Below are 17,905 nucleotides of genomic sequence, written 5' to 3' on the forward strand. Positions count from 1 at the left end.
ATTTTGTTAACCTAAATAAAAAAAATTATTAACAGACTGATGAAGTGAACTGTTGGCGTGGCAGAAGTCGAATTCCTGTCCATAGATCGCACCCCCACTGCCGAAACAGGCATAGGACAAAAAAAAAAGTGAACTGTTTGCTCGTGTTGTTACATGTTTATGTTACACCTGTTTTGTGCTGTCCTTTCTCTCTTCTTTTCTTTCACTATTATCTTACTACTTAACTCACAAATTATGCCAAAGTTGATAAGGAATATATGGGGGAAAAAAATAGAATTCTTCGATGCCTGCTCCTCATATGACTTCCCTGTCACCTTTTTAAAAAAGGGAGACAGGACACCATCTTACACCACCCTATAAGTTTTTCCTAGCCTCTACTTAAACAGATGAGATGGGGAGTAATGCAGAGAAAGATGGTACTCGTAGAGCATTTTCATGAAGTCTTTATAAAATCGTAATTACAATAAGCCTTATTGTAAAAATTGTTATTAAGATTCTCAACTAATGAGGTAATTTTGTGATATATGTAGTGTGCAATAGTTGCTGTAGTGCACATATAGTTATTATGTAATGGAATATAGCGTCTGATAAATTCGAGTGTTAAATACAAATAATAGTATAATTTTTTTTTGTATATCAGATCTAAAATACTTAGGCTTTGTGGAAAAAAAAATAGCGAAATTTTTTAAAATTAAATTTGCTTTAATTTTAGATGTGTTTACAGATTTCAAAATACATCCAAATTGCTCATGTTATTATTTGAACTTTTATGTTAATGGTTAAGATATTTTAGATATTAAGATATTTTAGATTTATTTTATTTAATGTGTGCTTTTTTAATTTAAATGTCATGTTTGAAATATGTTTTCGTTTGATTTCCCTTTTAATCGAATTCTATCAAGAAAACACATTGCATCATAAAAAAAAATGTTTCCCTCCAGTATTGAAGAAATAAATATTTATAGAAAATGAGGGTATGAAACCATAACTTATTGGTATTTTAACCTGCTCTAATTTTATCAATTTTCATAACTCTCTTTTAATCGATACTCGAATGTGTTATCATTTGAACCTACTCTGTTTTTATCAATACTCGAACCCATTTATACCCTATAATTTAGTCAGTTTTAAAAAATAAATCAATACTTGAACTCACAGATTCAAATGATAGTAGGTTCGGGTTCTGAAGTAAAGTTTATAGGTTAGAGTATTAAAATGGAGAAATTGGTTTCGAAAACTGAAATTGCAGGTGTGACTACCGATAGAAGCATTGTGGGTTCGTGTAAAATAAAATTTGGTTTGATTCGAGCATTGTTCAGAAGAGAGTGATTTCAACAAAAGTTTTAATGTTAGTGGTAACCGATATAATTTAGTGAGTTCAAGCAGTGTGGTCAAAGGATTGCCATGAAAAAGGGGAAAAGCATTGTTTCATTTACGTTTGCATTGGTATATTTACGCCGCACTAGAACTGTACAATGGGCTAGTGGCGACGGTCTGGGAAACATCCCTGAGGATGGAGAAAAGCATTGGAAAATTCAAATAATTATTTTGGATGTTTTTTGAAATAGAAAGGTTAGAAGTTAGATAACTTATAATATTAACATTGGATTTTAAAAATTACCAAATTATATCTGATTCAAGAACCTATACAAGGTTAGTCGGTTCGAGTCAGAAGACTTATTTTTTAGAGCTGCTTAGCGGTGAGCGGTAGCACGCCCACTCTCTTTTGACCAATACTTGATCCCACTATTTTTCTATCGGTACACGAACTTGGTATTATTTGATCAGTAATCAGTTAGTAAATCAATTTGTTATCCTTCATTCAAACTCGCTATTTACCTCTTATCAGCCCCATTTGCTTTGAAATCTATGTTTCTATCAGTAATTATTTCAGCAAAACTAGTCGCGTTTATAAACTAGTCGAAAAACTAGTCAATAGTAAAACCTATTTAATTTACTTCTGTACTTCTATTCTGTGTTAAAATCCACTACTTTACTCTATGAACTTGACCATGTTATAATTTTGCCATTTTACATTACCAGACTCGTACTTACTAATTTGATTCTGTACTTTAATCTATTATCATTAAATTATTTTCTGAACTCACTCTTTTTTTAAATTTTTTCTTTATCAAGAATGGTTCTCTAGCCCGTTAAACATTGAAGAGTTTTTATAATCGAGTTATGTTTGTGTACTCCAATATCACTCATCTATACTCTCATTTTCTCAATACTTGAAACCTTAATATTTATATCGGTAGCCTAACCTACTAGCATAATCAATATTGAGGAACTCAGTTGCTTTGACAGTCCGCGAGTTAAATTTTGGTTTCGGTGCTACATATTAAAATAAATGAGATAACGGGGTAATTAATTTACTTATAATTAAAAATTTGAACTTATTTGTTTTTAGCATATACAGAATTTGTAAACTTATTTAGTTGTAGCTTACTTTTACAATTCCGTCTAAAAAATAGATTTCAACAGAAAGTAACCTGGCTGAACGAGCTGCAGTTTTCAGGGTACGGCAGTCAATCCCTATACTCAATTATTAATTTTATTTGAAATATTAAATTTATTTGCTGAGAGAAAATTCAGCATGCGATTGAATAATTTATTTACTTTGTATTTTCTATTTACCTTAAAAATTGAGAATTTATGGAATCAAGTTGAAATTTTTAAGTTTTCAACATAAGATTTCTGAAACTGTATATCTTCCTCCTTAAGCTACCATCCTTTTTTAGCGAAAATATTTTTCAAATTTTATCCGAAGTAAATTTTGCACTAGAATCTAAATTAACTAAATATGTCTAACTTGATCAATCTTCTGCTCAGCTAAAATGTTATTCTTAAGTTGTAAATATGACACACACACGAAATAGTTATTTAATTACATCAGTGGCTTAGCCATATTCGTATTAAATACAATATAAATATAAGATCAGTTGAATCCATATACTTAAGAATATTTTGAGCAATCATATATGATTAATGTTAAACACATATACAGCATGTTTTTTGTATCGCATTAAAAATATACACTATATTAGACTGCAAAAAAAAAAAATTTCTAAAAGTATATTTTAGAAGATGTCTTGACAAGGTTCTACATTGTCCTCACTTCTCCATTTGTTCTCACTTCCATGAGTCTTTCTACTAATTTGTTCTTTTCTTCTATATCCTTGGCGATGATGATGAAGATATGAGGGGTACAAGGTTTCACCAAGAATCTTTCATCTCTCCCTGTAAAACATCTGACGTAAAGATTTAACTGATGTTGCCCTTTCCACTCCGCTTGCGATTTCCCTCAATGTTACTCTGCGATTATTTTACGTTTTTCAAAGTTGTGACGTCTTTCTAGTCTCGAACCCTCTGCAGCACTGTCAAATTTTTGAGGTTACCAGTCTCCACCTGCTCTGCCCTTCTGTTATTAATCTGTATAGTTCAGAGGTAAAAAAGTATTAATAGCTGCTTTTCTAGTCATTCGTTCATCTGATATACCCTCAATTTTTGTCGGATCAGATTAAATTTAATATTCTCTCGGTGTTAAGTCTAGAATTAGTAAAGGAGGAGATTTGGTTGGCGAATGAAACAGATATATGCTAGTTTTTCCATTTACTTTCACTGCAGTGATACTTAATATTTAACAATTAAAGATGATTCATTGTATCAGTAAGACCTTAAGTCTGAACCATACACCTCATCTCAGGACCTTGTATTTTTCACTGATAGTAGTAAATTGCACTCCGGTAGGTTTGGCAACCTTGTCTACGCTGAATTAGAGGTTGGTTTGAATTTTCATCGCAGGTTTCACAACACAGACAACTGTTCGAATGTTCGCTCAGATCTTGCCTGAGTTTCGCCCTCCATTCTGAACTTACTGACACTTATATTCAGATGGACGGCAATTGTTGAATCAAATACTTACAAAACTGGACGGAAATTCTAGAAAAAATTGCACAAGATGTAATTTTCAAAATGTTTATACTTTCAGTCAAGCTTGACTCCAATGAATCTCTCCCCACGTCGGGGTCTATGAAAATGAGGAGGTGGGTATGGGGCATTGTCAACCGTCTTCTATGAAAAAGGTACCCCATCATAGAATCGAGTTAACAAGTCTTATATACTAGTGAATTAGAATTGTATTTTTGTAGCGGTGGATACGCTACAGTATTCCCCCACCAGAATTATATCTGATAGAATTTGATGAACGCATACCAATACTTCACTCATTGCTGTTTTGTGAGAAGCCGGGAAAGCTGTATTAAATTCACGGTCATGGTTGCTGCTATTAGCAGTCGAGTGTATACAGGCCGACGTTGTGTGTGTAATTGAGACTGAGTAGCAATAGCGTGAAGAGGTGAAAAATGCCGCAGTCACAAGTTGCAAGTCAGATGTTCAATGTGGACCATCCATTAAAGTAGGCGTGTTCAATTCAAGGTGGGAGTTTCTGTCAAGATAGGGGTGTTCATATCAAAGTGGGAGTTTCTATCAAGGTAGGCATTTTCACATCACGTCCGGGTCACCAATGTGGCGGTAGTAGTTATCAACCATGTCAACCTTCATCTATGAAAAGGCACCCCACCACACTAATCTCCGCAATTTGATGATCTGCAGCACAAACTGCATTAGCCAGTTTACGAAGCGGCTACATATAATGTTTGAAATTCGTCGTATTCACATGTATCTACAGATCCTGAAACAAGAAGTACATTTTTAATGTCTTTTCATAGCATGTTATTACAATTATAAAAATCATAACTACTGTCAAAACAACATTTCTCTCCAACAACTTACTGTAATATCTGAAAATGAGCAACGACTGACTTTGTTGTTCAAACTATTCTCTCTATCATTTGAAGGCTAAATTAAAACTTGTGGTTTTATTGTCAAAAATTATGCAAGACTTGTTTTATCCATTGCGTTTTATTTAAGGTTAAAGTAATAAAAGTTGTTGGTTGAGGGGATGACATTTTGAGGCAAAATAGTGATTACTAGATCATATCAACTAAAACGTTTCAAGACAAAGTTCATTCTTGCATATGTGCTAACGGTATCGTACTATACATTAATGCTTGGAACCAAATTAAAAATTTCAGTTTGTAGGTCAAAAATGGGCTAACCTTTGTCCTAATCACGAAATGTTTTAGAGGGTTAGCTAACTAACATTTTTGATGAGTTTTTAATTTCCCAGAATGGGTCAACAAATGGCGGTGAAATTCATACTTTTGGTTTTATAGTTAAAAATTCTCGAAGTTATGTTTTGGTCGTAACTTTTTTTCAGCGATCCAGCTAAGGAAATGGCAAAGCGAGCAAACAATTTTTTTTATTAGACTAACAAATCCGATTAAATATCTGAAACTGTTTGAAAATTGCTTAGATTTATTAAAAATTAAGAAAAATTTATTTTGAATATTATTTTTGGGGTCAGGTTGCCTATTGTAGGTAAAAAACTTCTACAGTAGGGCGAATGTTAGGAGGAAAGATTTAAGCTTTTAATTTTTATTAAAATTTAAATTTCCTTTAGTCTTAATATATTTTTATTTATCTTTTGGCTAGAGGAATAATCATTTCCTGCAACGGACTAACGCTTGGAGGCAAAATTCTAGCTTCTGTTATCCAGGTCAAAAATTAGTTAAACTTATTTTTGCCTTAACTTTTGCTTAGTTTATTATCTAACAATACTTTTTTGCGAGTGAACGAGGGCTACGTTTTAAAGCAGTTAACCGCGGGAGTTTTTTCTCACTCTGTAACACAAAGGCAGGTGAGTTCCTTCAAAACGTTTTCCACGAAGGTTTCATTTATCCAAGAGCTCAAACGCTATTTGACGCCGGCCATAATATAGAATGAGGCAAGTTTTTTTGAAGGGTGGGCTAACGAAATTTAGATAAATTTCACACCAACTAACAGTTCCGAGCAAAATTCGTTAATTTGGTTCAAAAGTTAACTGAAGCTGATAAGATGTTTTAGCCAAAAATTACTTATAAGCAGGTTAAAAACAAACATTCCCTCAACAGCATAATAGGTTCTAGGGAAATAATCATGAGAGCATCATGCATTGACCGCCTTTACTTTGAAGACGAGCTGGTACAAATGGATTTGAAGCTGGTGGACCTGAAGACTTTGGGGATCGAGCCCCGGTTCTCCCCAAACACAGCTTAGTGCCGTTACCCCTGGGTCATAGTGGCTCTTTCTTTATCGTGTCCAAGAGAAAAAAATTAAATCTTGTCGCCTAACAAGTTTTTTGGAGGAAAACATGGGCTTACGATATCAGTTTTAAAATTGTCAGTTTCTTTAAAAGCTAATAAAACGCTGTTTTAACCGTTTTTCTCATTTTGATTAAAGATTTGTTCTTACAAACGTTTGGATTTAAAATCCAGATCCTTGGTTTCTAGTTCAAAAATTAAGTGAAACTTGTAATTTTAAAATATTTTAGCTGTCTAGAATGATGGACGAAAATGAAGACAGAAATATTTTGATGGGTTATGCAGGGCTGGACAATACGTGAGACAAATTGCTTGCTTAGTAATTCTGAGTATAAAGTCACTGATGAAAATGATAAAACGTATGAATAAAGTAGTACTTATAAAGTAGTACTTATAAAGTAGCACGTTTAATGTAGTACTTCTATCCTTTTATTTTATAATGTAGTCAAAGATTATGATATATAAGAAATCAAAAGCAAAATTAAATTAATAGCAAAATACATTACATATTACTTTGTCATTTTAAGATTTCAACAAAGTAAATTGGTAAGAAGTATAAAGTCGGTACAATTATTACATCAGTAACCAACGTGAGATCCCTTTGTATTCGATTACATTTTCCAATCTCACATTCATGGACCCAGATAGCGTTCGTAAAATTTTGGTATCAATATTTTTTTCCAAGCATCTTGATAGCATAAATCGAATCCGAGTTGTTCTTGAATTGTCGATCATATCTGTAAAAGTGTCTTACTAATATCGTCCAAAGATTTTCTACCGGATTCAGATCTGGGCTACGTGATGGCCACTAAACCGCTTCCCAGATCATCCCGAGTAAACTCGGGTACGTATATATTGCAAATATTGACTATCCCGAGAAAACTCGGGAGTAGTAGAATTTGTCGGTACGTTTTATTTTATCCCGTTTTAACTCGGCCCCAAGAAAACCATAATCTACTGTGATTGGTTTGGAAGTTTGACAAGTTTTGCTGTTGGAGTGTGGAACTGCACACATCTTTTGTGCGATTGTACATACGATGGTTGGTGAATTTACATAGAAAGCCAGTCGTTTAGAAAGTATCACTTTGTGTTATCCCATCAAAGACTAATATTTAAGTTTTTTCATTTGTCCGAGATAACTGAAGATAGTAAACTGATGGTAGATTAAATGTGTTTTAAACATTAAAAAAAATTCAACTTAGAACTTTTGTACTATGTTTTGTTTTAGTTCCTTGCATTTATTACTGAAATAAACAATATATAGATTTTTTGCATTTAAAAAAAATGGTTAAGGGAAGTGGGATTTAGTCTCATTTGCTTTCATCCAGTTTTTAGTTGAATATGAAGTACGGCATTGTCTTGTTATAAGGCTCTGTCTTCGATGTTATAAGAGGAGCAACAGGAAATAAATTATATCCCAATATATCCTGATATATAATGGAATTAATTTTGGTTCGTATAAATATAATTTTCGTCAGCCATCTAATTCATCCAAATTAAACGTCCACGTCACTCCAATTCGTACTGTGCTTTTTTGTAAATACTAAACGAACATTTTTGTGTCATTTAACAAACGGAATTTTTTTTTTAAATATTTTTAAATTGAATGAACGGATTATTACTTAAAAACTTTCTAACCGTGCGGCTGCTGCGTGGTAATTTCATTTCATTACTTATTGTGCGGATGAAATCTTTCCGTGGCAGGCAAAGCTTCCAGTTTCGTCTTTCTTACCTTCCAAGTACGCTGTTTACGGCCATAGCTTTCAGGATTTCTGAGGTAACTATTCATTGTAGCCTTAGACCCTTCCTATTTGTCTGTCAACTTGAGAATCACTCAAGCCAATTTCTTTAAAACCTAAATTTCTATCTCGTTTGCCTCACGTTTAAAGAGTTCCCCTTGGCATTGTATTGCGCGTGAAAACTACCAAAATCTGCTTTTATACAACTCTGATTGGCTGCTTGTACTGGAGCAAACCACTTTTTAGCATGCCTGACAATGACGGAATCAGTATCGACTTTACTTTTTTCAGAATTGTTTTTCAATGATTATACCCATTATATTTTGATATAATTTAAATAATATGCGAAACAAAAATAAAATTGTCACGAAAAGTAATTAGGCAACATTTGCAAGAAGGAAATAAATTTGCATATTTAGTCATAACAGTAGTGTTTCATATTTGGCAACTTTTTGCTCGATTTTATATTTTTATTCAGCACGCTATAGACAACGTTGAATAATGTCAAGAAATGAGAAGTTTTTTTTAAAAATTTATTATAAATATTTTCTTTGTAATTTCTGTTTATGAATATTTGTTGCCGACCTATTGCTGATAAACATCATTAAAAACACATACCGTTCATTGCTCACTGATGAACATTTCAAAAACCTTTATCTTCTTTCACCTTTCGATTCGCAATTATCCATCGCAGAATTGGTGAAAATTAAAACAGTCATCGGTATAAAGTTTTTCAACGTTATTATTGGTAAGGAACGCGAGATATGTCAGTAATAACTCTAAATAAATCTCGATGTATTGGACTCAATGATTTGACCAAAAATATGCATGTAAACGATATTTTAAGTTACGGAATCGGACACAAAAACGTACACTTTATGAATAAACATAAATCCTTTTCGCTTAATTCAAATTCTTTGCGGTCGAAATTTTAGACCCGTATGTGTCAATTTTACTCTTTGCGTATTTCGTTGTATCTCGTGAACTTTTAAAGCTAATCGAGAACATTCCTTTTAATCCCAGTCTCAGCAATGGTTGGAAGAACCAGGCGCAAATCTGTTTCAAGAAGGTCTTCACCGGCTGTGCCCCTAAATGCTGCCTTTTCTTTTATACTCAGGTCTCGTGCCCACTTTTGGGAAAGCGGTTTGCATTATGTCTATGGAAGTTAGCCTTCTTCCCTGAATAGTTCTTTGGAAATGTAATTCTATTTCTCGGGAAGTATTCCACCCATTTCGTTCAAATTTTATATTTTGCAATATACACCGAAGAACCATTACATTATGACCACACTGCTAATAACATGTAGGACCACCTTTAGCTCTCAAAACTGCCAGCACCCGTCGTAGCATAGATTCCACAAGGTGCTGATAGGTAGTCTGAGGTATCTGGTATCAAGCGCTCACCAACTGGTCCTGCAATTCCCTCACATTGCGAGGGGGTAGCGTGGCAGCACGAATTTGGTTTTCCAAGTAGGATCACAAATGCTCTATTGGATTGAGGTCAGGTGAATTTGGGGGCCAAGACATGACTTAAAAGTCACTGGAATGTTCCTCCACGATTCGACCCTTATGACATGGTGTATTAACCAGTTGGTAAACACCATCCCCCGCAGGAAAAACTGTTGCCATGAATGGGTGAACTTGGTCTGCAACTATGTTCTAGTAGTTTAAAGACGTCAGGGATTGTTCTATGAGGATAATGGTTCCTAATGTGCCCCATGAAAACATTGTTTCTGGGCGAGATCGGTGTTTCATACTGTTTATCAGGGTAGTTATCAATCACTATGGCAACCACACCCACTGTTGCAAAAAGACACCCTTGAGCTCACCAATGATCGTTGGAGATGGTCTTTAAGCTACGATCAAGCATCCATGGGTGTTTCATACCTGTTCGATGGGATTCAGTTCAGGGGACGTCGTAATTCAATCGTTGAATATTACCCGATTAAAGGCAATCATCCGGAATTGAGCCCTGTATGGGGAAGCGTTATCGAACAAGAGGTTGAAATTCGGTCCACATGATCCGCGGAAAAGCATCACATAGGGTGCAAGGATTTCGTTCCTGTATGGCTGACCTGTCAGAGGACCTCAATCGAACACATAAAGATCGGTATGCTTGCCTATCATGATGCCTGCCCAGACCATCAGACCACCTCGATCATAGTGGTCCTTTTCGACAATGTTAAAGGACGAATATCGACTCCCCGGATCTCTTTAGATGAGAATGCGTCTCGAGTAGGTGTCCAGGCTGAATCTCAACACATCGCTGAAGAAAACCCACTCTCAATCATCCTTCGTTTCCGGAACCATGCTAGACGGTTTTTTCGTGGTTCACGGTAAGCGGGACGCTGGGTTCAGGAAGCCTGGCATACGGGGCACCTGTATTAAGCCTCTAGTCGACTGTTATCCGTAAAATAATAAATTTCTGCTGCATTATGCAGATTGCGAGGCTTTCACGGGGCTACCCCTTTTGGCTAGAACTGGCTAATAAAAATCTTGAGACAGCGTTGTTGCCCTTTTGTCGCTTTGATCAGGCTGACGAACTGCTGCTCCTCTCCCCCTCTCTCTGTGGACTTTCTCGAAACCTAGAGGTTCTTTCAACAAGTAGGCTGTTGGTAGGACACTGAGCCCGTGTCCAAGAGGTCGTGGGTTCTAACCCCGCCGGCCGAAGACTCCCCGTGTTTTCAATGGTGACTGTTGCACTCTAAATCTGTTGAGTCACCAAATCCTCCATGTTGCCATAACAAATCCTTCCTGTGGGGGTACTGATCCAGAAGTTTCTTTGTCTTCTAGATTGGTTCAGAATTACAAGGCTACGGAGTTGAACGTTAGTAGTCATAAACCCAAAATTGGGTCGGCTGTTCAAAGACGGATATAAGATATAAAAACCAAGTAGCCTGTGATTGGCCCACTTTGTGTCTTTCAACTCCCCGTCATCGTGCTGCATTGACTAGACTATAAAGACTGGCGATACTAAAGGTGGGTAAAAAAATGTCAAAAAAGAAGATACGATGTTTCAGAGCGTCTTTACGCTACAATCTTATGCGAGCAAATGAGGTACCACTACATAAATGCGATCATAGCACTACTGCCATAAGATGTCACAGACTACTGCGTGGCAAGGTGTGCGAGAAGAGCTTAGCTATCATCTCATAACTCATTTGCATATAGGTGTTGCTTTTTATTTATTTATTTTTTTAAAAAAAAACGTTCCTTCCTTTAATTGGTTTTATCAAAGTAAAGTGATATTCTTTGAAGTGACGCAGATATTAGAATACCATACTATTCAATTTTCTTTCCCTAATAATTAAAGAAAATAAAACATGATAAATAATTATTAAAAGTCATTTTTTGCATGAAATTATCTTCGGATAAATATATTTTATAATTATGCACAAAATATTTTCAATTCGCTTAAAAAGTTCTCGAGATATTGGGAAATACGCAAAAGGTAAAATTAACATAAAAGGGTCCAAACTTTGGGAACCATATTTTACAGATTGCTGCTATTTCTTACATTTTGAGGGTCAGAAAAAGTACGTTTATTCAGAGAAAGTACGTTTTTTTGTCTGATTTCGTAACTTTATATATCGTCTGCGCTAATTAATAGCTTATTTAACCCTCGAACCATTAAGATCTAGACCGAATACTTGGAGATCCAATCATGAGATAAAAACTATTCAGGCTGATTTGTTTTTCTTCTTTTATGCACTGTTCATCAAAATTAAATTTTATCGCGGAAATAGCTTTAAAGAAGTCTCATTTCAGTTGAAATGCGCAGTTTTGAGAAAAAAAGCCAACAAAAGAAATTGGTAGTAGTATTAACAAAAAGGAGTGATACTTTTTGAAAAAAAGCATAAAAGTATTTCTACTGCAACTAAAATGATGAACTGGTGAAGTTGTTTCTGAAACTTTACTGTTGTTATTATAGTTCATTTACGTCGCACTAGAGCTGCACAATGGGCTATTGGCGACGGGTCTAAGAAGCATCCCTGAGGATGCTCCGACCATCAGAATTTTGATCCTCTGTAGAGGGGATGGCAAACCAACGACCTGCGCGCGAAGTCAAGTACTTCACGGTAGAACAGTTTAACGAGTACCCATACCGCACACCCTCGGGTCCCTATGCAGGGTGATCCAAGTGGTCACCCACCCGCACACTGACCACAGCCAGCGATGCCTGACTACGGTGATCTGCTGAATGATCAGTCCACTTGCGGGGCCTGAAACTTTACTGAGAAGTGAAAGTTTGAAAACTTAATTTTTGGTAAAAACATGTGTAGATTACAAAAGTGATAAATCATGAGAAGGATATTCTTACCTGACATATAGTGTACGTCATTATACAGCTAATTTAAAGCCACAACTCTTCCCTATCAGAAAAATAGTTACTTTAGTAGAACCATAACTCCAAAAAAGCAGTCTAAATAATGTAATCAGAATTGAAGGGTGTGTCACAATTCCGCCCGGAATTGGAAATAAAGTTGGTTTGATCTCCAAATTTAAATCCCTGAGATATTTTTTATGGGGTTACATCAAAGATTTTATATTGATTTCATAGAATTACGAACATGGACCACATCCGCCACCATTGATCGTGATATCTTGCAGCGAGTGTGTGCAAGAATTTTAATTCTGCCGCATCACCAAAGATTCTCATATTGAACGTTTTTGGAGAGAAAAAAAATGTTCCTTTATCAAGTGAAAGTAAAATTTGTAGATGTATTGATAGTATTTTGTTTGTTAATCATCTTCGAAGCACTGAATGAAATTGTGACACTCCCTGCATATAATTGTTGCTTTGAATAATAAAAGTAAGACACTAGTTAAAAAATATACGTATAATAAACAGTTTATTGGGTTCATTATTGGATAAGTTTGCAAAGCGCTGTTTGAATTTGGTATAACAAAGTTCCGCACTACATGCTCTTATTAATCCCGATCATGCGCTCTTCTACAGTTCCAAAAACGCATGGTACATATGTTAGTAAGCATAAATCACCATACAATCCATGGTCCTTACGCAAGTCGCAACGCGCTAGAGGGTGCCTCCCAGCGACCCCCATAAAAAGGCTGTTGACAGTAACTGTTTTCATTTGCTCTGTAGATCTCCGATCAGATGGATGCGTTACTCAAATCAGGAAAAGGTGGAGATGCATTGCATGCACGGAACTACGTACGACAATGCAAGGGGAGTTCCAAAGATTGCACGGATATCGTTTTCCAACATGTCCATGTTGCAAGAATATTTCAACGACTGAATCAACAACTATGCGAAAGGGGTTCTTTTTCAAGTTGCACGCAAGATACCGGACGTGGCAGCTGTGTAAAGGCCATATCACACATAGCGAAAATTCGTTCAATTCAACCTTCAACTCAACCCCAACTTCAACTCCGAAGACAACCAGGTCCGAAAACATAGGTGTGCTATACTTATCCGAGTTGGAACAACTGCTGTTCAACTCTTTCACGTCTCTTCGAAAGTGTTGAAGCAACTTCACAATTCAACCAATCAGGTGGCAGCAACCGTATGGGGTTATGGGATAGCACAAGTCAAAACAATATGGCCACGAAGTTTATATGATGAAGCAGTGTATCTAATTTGTTATATATTAATTCAGGTGAGTTTTTAATTGAGTATTGATTTTAAAGTTATTTTATAAGAAGTATAAATCTGTTTCTAACCATTAAAGAAGTTTATGTCATAAATGTGTTAGGTTTTTAACCGTGAATTAAAAGTATGATTTTCTACGCCAAATTCGCCAATCTGAAGTAAATTTTGCAAGTACATAAAAGTAGTTTTGTTTTATATTTTGACATTACTTTAAATGATAAACAAGTTTTGAAGTTATACTTCTTATGCGACTTCCAACAAAGTTGCGTTAAACGTTTAACGATACATTTTTATTGGCCGGGAAATCACGTGGTAGGATCAAGTTTTCCCTCATTCACTTCCATATCGTTTTTGTTCTCACTAGCATAAAAATAATAAAAGTCATAAAAGTATTCGCGATCGCAACGCTCGAGTACGCCATCTAGTGGGAGACTGAAAATATCGGACATTAGTTCCCACAAAGCCATTGGCAATGACGGACGCCATTTCATTAGCAGCAAATAAGAAGCAAAATTTCCCTAAGGAAAAGGTAGAACTTCTTGAAAAAACTAACCAGAACATGCCAAACATTGAAGCAGAACACGCCAAGCATTTGAAGAACAATTTCTCAATAATTTTTACCTTTATATTACCAACAACATAACTTCCAATTTCACGATCACTTGCTGTTACAGATTGTGTATATTACGGTAAAATAATTTTTTCTGTCTTCAATTCATTACAAATTAAAGTGAAATCAGCATTGCTTTCGTCATTCCAATGAATAAATAAGAATTCAGAATATGCACAGAACTGTATAATATATAGTTATAGAATATTGTTCTTCTTTAGAGAATAGTATATATTTCTGTATCTATATTATTCGTAAAACAACAATAAAGAATTATCCGAACTACTTGAAATAGATTCATTTGTGCTGATTATTAATAAATTTGTATCGTTTTCTTGGTAATTATTTTTTTGTTTTTAAGGAATAATTTCAACTAGAATTCAGCTATTCTGCTTTTAAGCTACCTATTCAAATTCATATCGAGATCTAACATTTATAAAATTTTGATGTGTGGTATGTTATCTAAAAGTAATGAAGGGATAATCTATGCATATATTATTTGAAAATAAAATTTTCAAGCGAAGAACATTTCATTTGGAATTCTGCGGATTTATAAAACAGGTGAGTGTTATGATTTTTATAATAAAAAATTTGCTTGTAAATATTTATTTTATTTTATTTTATGATGATAGTTCTCTACAGAATGGTTTTTTACGTCTGATTAAGAACTATAAGAATAATAAGAAAAGAAACAATATGAAAGTTTTTATTTCAGTGTAAAGAATTCTTAAAATCGTTTTTTATCCTAAGAATTCTTTATTTTCCGTTTTTTAGTTTATAATTTTTTGATAAAAATTGTTATCAAAATACTTTTTTTGAAAAATTAAATGATATAACATTATGTGTTTATGTATACTTCTTGTATATTCTAATGTTTGAAGTAATATTATTCAGAAAAGTATGGAATAAAAATTCGGTACTTACGTATTAACGCCACCGACGCTACAGATTTGGCGGTTTTTAAGTGCCGTCAATCTTCACTTAAAATTTTTGCGACAAATCATAAAATAAAACACTTTATTTAAAATCAAAGTAGTCAGTCGGATTTCGGTAGAAAATGAGCCGATATAGAGTTTAGCATAGATTCGAAACAATCATATCGCCATATGAACTCTGATAAATAAGATTCCAAATGAAATAACATTTCCAAAACGTATGTTTACCAAGATAAAGTTTCATGTTGTGGGAATTGGTACATTTTCGTTTTTTCGGTAAAATATTTCCCTCCTGAAAAAATGAAATTGCATCTTGTTTTGTTTTTGGCAAATCCCAAACACGAGTTTTCGTAGCACTAAAAATGGCGACAAAAAAGAATTGTTTTTTTTTGTTTTTGTTTCGTCAGCATTCTTTATTTTACGTTTCTTAGTTTCTAAATAATGTTTTTTATTGAAACTTGAAATTTTTTGATAAAAATTGTTATCAGAAAACTTTTTTTACAAAATTAAATTTCATAAAATTATAAGGTTTATGTATACTTTCTGTTCATTTTAATTTTTGAAGTAATATGATTCTTAAAACTATAGAATGTAAAGTGTAAATGGGCCTTTCATGTTATATCATTAAATTTAGTAAAACTATTTCTCTTGCATTAGGTTTTAACTCTTATAAGAATATATATATTTTTTTCTGTTAATGTACAAATATTTTTCCGATATGTTTTGGATATTCCTTCTCTAATAAAAAGAGATACCACTTTGTTTTCGTTGGCATAAGAAAGAATACCAAATATTTTTCTTTTTTATATTTAATTAGCCACAATAAAGAAGGAACGTTGCAATGCTACGTGCGACATTAAAGACGCCTCTAGAGTAACTGAATTACTGTTCATATGGAAATCGCAGGTATCCGTCACATACAACAACGCCCCCTATAGTTCGTTGCGATCGCGAATTGTTTTTCTATAAATATTTTTTTAGTTTGTTTTGATACACATATAATTTAATAGCGTAGTTTTTTTAATTTTCAAATTTAGTGGATAACAATAGTAAAAAATGAGTGAAAACAACCCCACGGACAATGCGCCGGATTTAAGGTTACGTCAAGGTACGTCTCTTGTGAATATCAATTGATTGTTAGGTTTTCTCTTCTGAAATTACATTATGACGCATGCATTATTAATACAAATACATTTTCCAGGGCGAGACGATAAGGCAACCACAAGCACTTCCACTGGTTCAAGAGGTCCACGAGGGAAAAATGCACAATATTACCGTGATTACAGAGCACGGAAGCGAGCGGAGCAGGAAAAAGAGTCGTTGAATAGAACTAGTGATCCTTCTACGACTGCTGATTCTTCTACAATTAACGTCGCAGGTTGCGAAGTTTAACTTCTTCCGCGCGGAAGGACTCCACGCACTATTTTTTTTTATGATTTTTTTTATGATTTTTTGTACGTAACTGTATATTTGTTAGTATTCGCCGAATTAAAATGTAGTTTTTTTTTTCAATTACTTTGCTCTTTCTATAGTTCCGATAAGATTATACTAGCAATTATTCTAGAGTTATTACTGAATTCAGTGATTTTCAATATTTTCTTACAAAGGAAAAAATTGCGTTGTAAAAAGTAAACTTTTCTGAAAACTTACTCATGCCTAAACAATAAAGCTCACAGAATTAATTTCTTTGTATTATTTTATTTTTAAATTGTATATTTGTCAGGATTCTCGGAATAAAAATTTGTTTTTTCCCAATTACTTTGCACTTTCTATCAGGGTTCGACAAGTGGGCCCACCTTGAAAAGACCTACTTGGGACACTAATTGGGTTTTATTTAAAAAAAAAGGTTTTTATTAAAACTTATTGATTCACATTTAATTTTATGTAATTTATTCTGTAGCATCAGTTTGTCAAATAGATTTGCATGTTTTACATGATTAAGTTTTTAATATTTATAAAGTTGAAGAAACTTGAATCTGTAATTTTATATTACTATTAAAAACTTAAAGCGGGTTTTTTCAAAAAGTAATATTTAATGAAATTAAATTAGATAGAAATTTAAATAAAATAGTCTGTAAGGATCAATTTTTCAAATGCAGTTGCATGCTTTATATTATTAATAAGCAGGTTTTGAATAAATTATGAAGGAAGTTGAAAATATTTTTTTACCCGTTAAAGCACTTAACAGGTTTTTTCAAGGTAATATTTTCAATAAAAAAATATTAACACACGTTTAACTTTAAATATACTAATATGTAGGTACTTTTTATATCTGCTTTTTTCATAATTTAATAGATTAATTTATTTTTTGAAATTAAAGAAAAAGTTCAAATTATTTATCTAAAAATGAAGTCTTTTTCTTACAGTTAAATATTCGATAAAATGGGACGAGTAACTGATACTCCTAGTAATTATACATAATTTTAATTTCACTTTCTATTAATCTTATTATAAAAATATGGAAGACCATTAAAAATTTATTTCAGTTTTTACTGATTATAAACAACTTACTCATACCTTAACAATATGTTGACAGAATTAATTGGTTGGTATTATTTTATTTTTAATGACTGTTCCTTATTGTCTGTTGCCTTAAATACATTTCCTTCACCTTTCTTAATAAAATTTTTTACTTGTATTGCAGCAAAGATGAGTCAAAATTTTGAACAAGCTCCCGTTGGGGAAACTTTTAAATTGAGCATCGAAATGGAGAGCACATTTATTGAACTCTTGAAGAAAAAAGAGAACATTTGGAATGTAACATCCCGCCACCACAGGAAACATCATTTAAGAGCTCATAAA

The 17,905-nt window shown here is 33.7% G+C and overlaps 1 protein-coding gene across 1 annotated transcript in view; it reads right to left on the bottom strand.

Moving 5' to 3' along the window:
- Nucleotides 1-2,868: 2,868 nt before the first annotated feature.
- The window catches only part of LOC147816924 (uncharacterized), a 34,084-nt gene continuing 19,047 nt past the window's right edge, over nt 2,869-17,905 (bottom strand). Inside the window, exon 4 of the mRNA XM_087157445.1 lies at nt 2,869-4,696. Within this exon, the coding sequence (XP_087013571.1) occupies nt 4,638-4,696 (59 nt within the window). The 3' untranslated portion in view covers nt 2,869-4,637. The remainder of the gene's footprint in view (nt 4,697-17,905) is intronic.

This window comes from Parasteatoda tepidariorum, chromosome 1 (assembly GCF_982258835.1).
Source record: "Parasteatoda tepidariorum strain Cologne lab strain chromosome 1, Ptep-v5.0, whole genome shotgun sequence".
In the NCBI taxonomy this organism is placed as follows: Eukaryota; Metazoa; Arthropoda; class Arachnida; order Araneae; family Theridiidae; genus Parasteatoda; species Parasteatoda tepidariorum.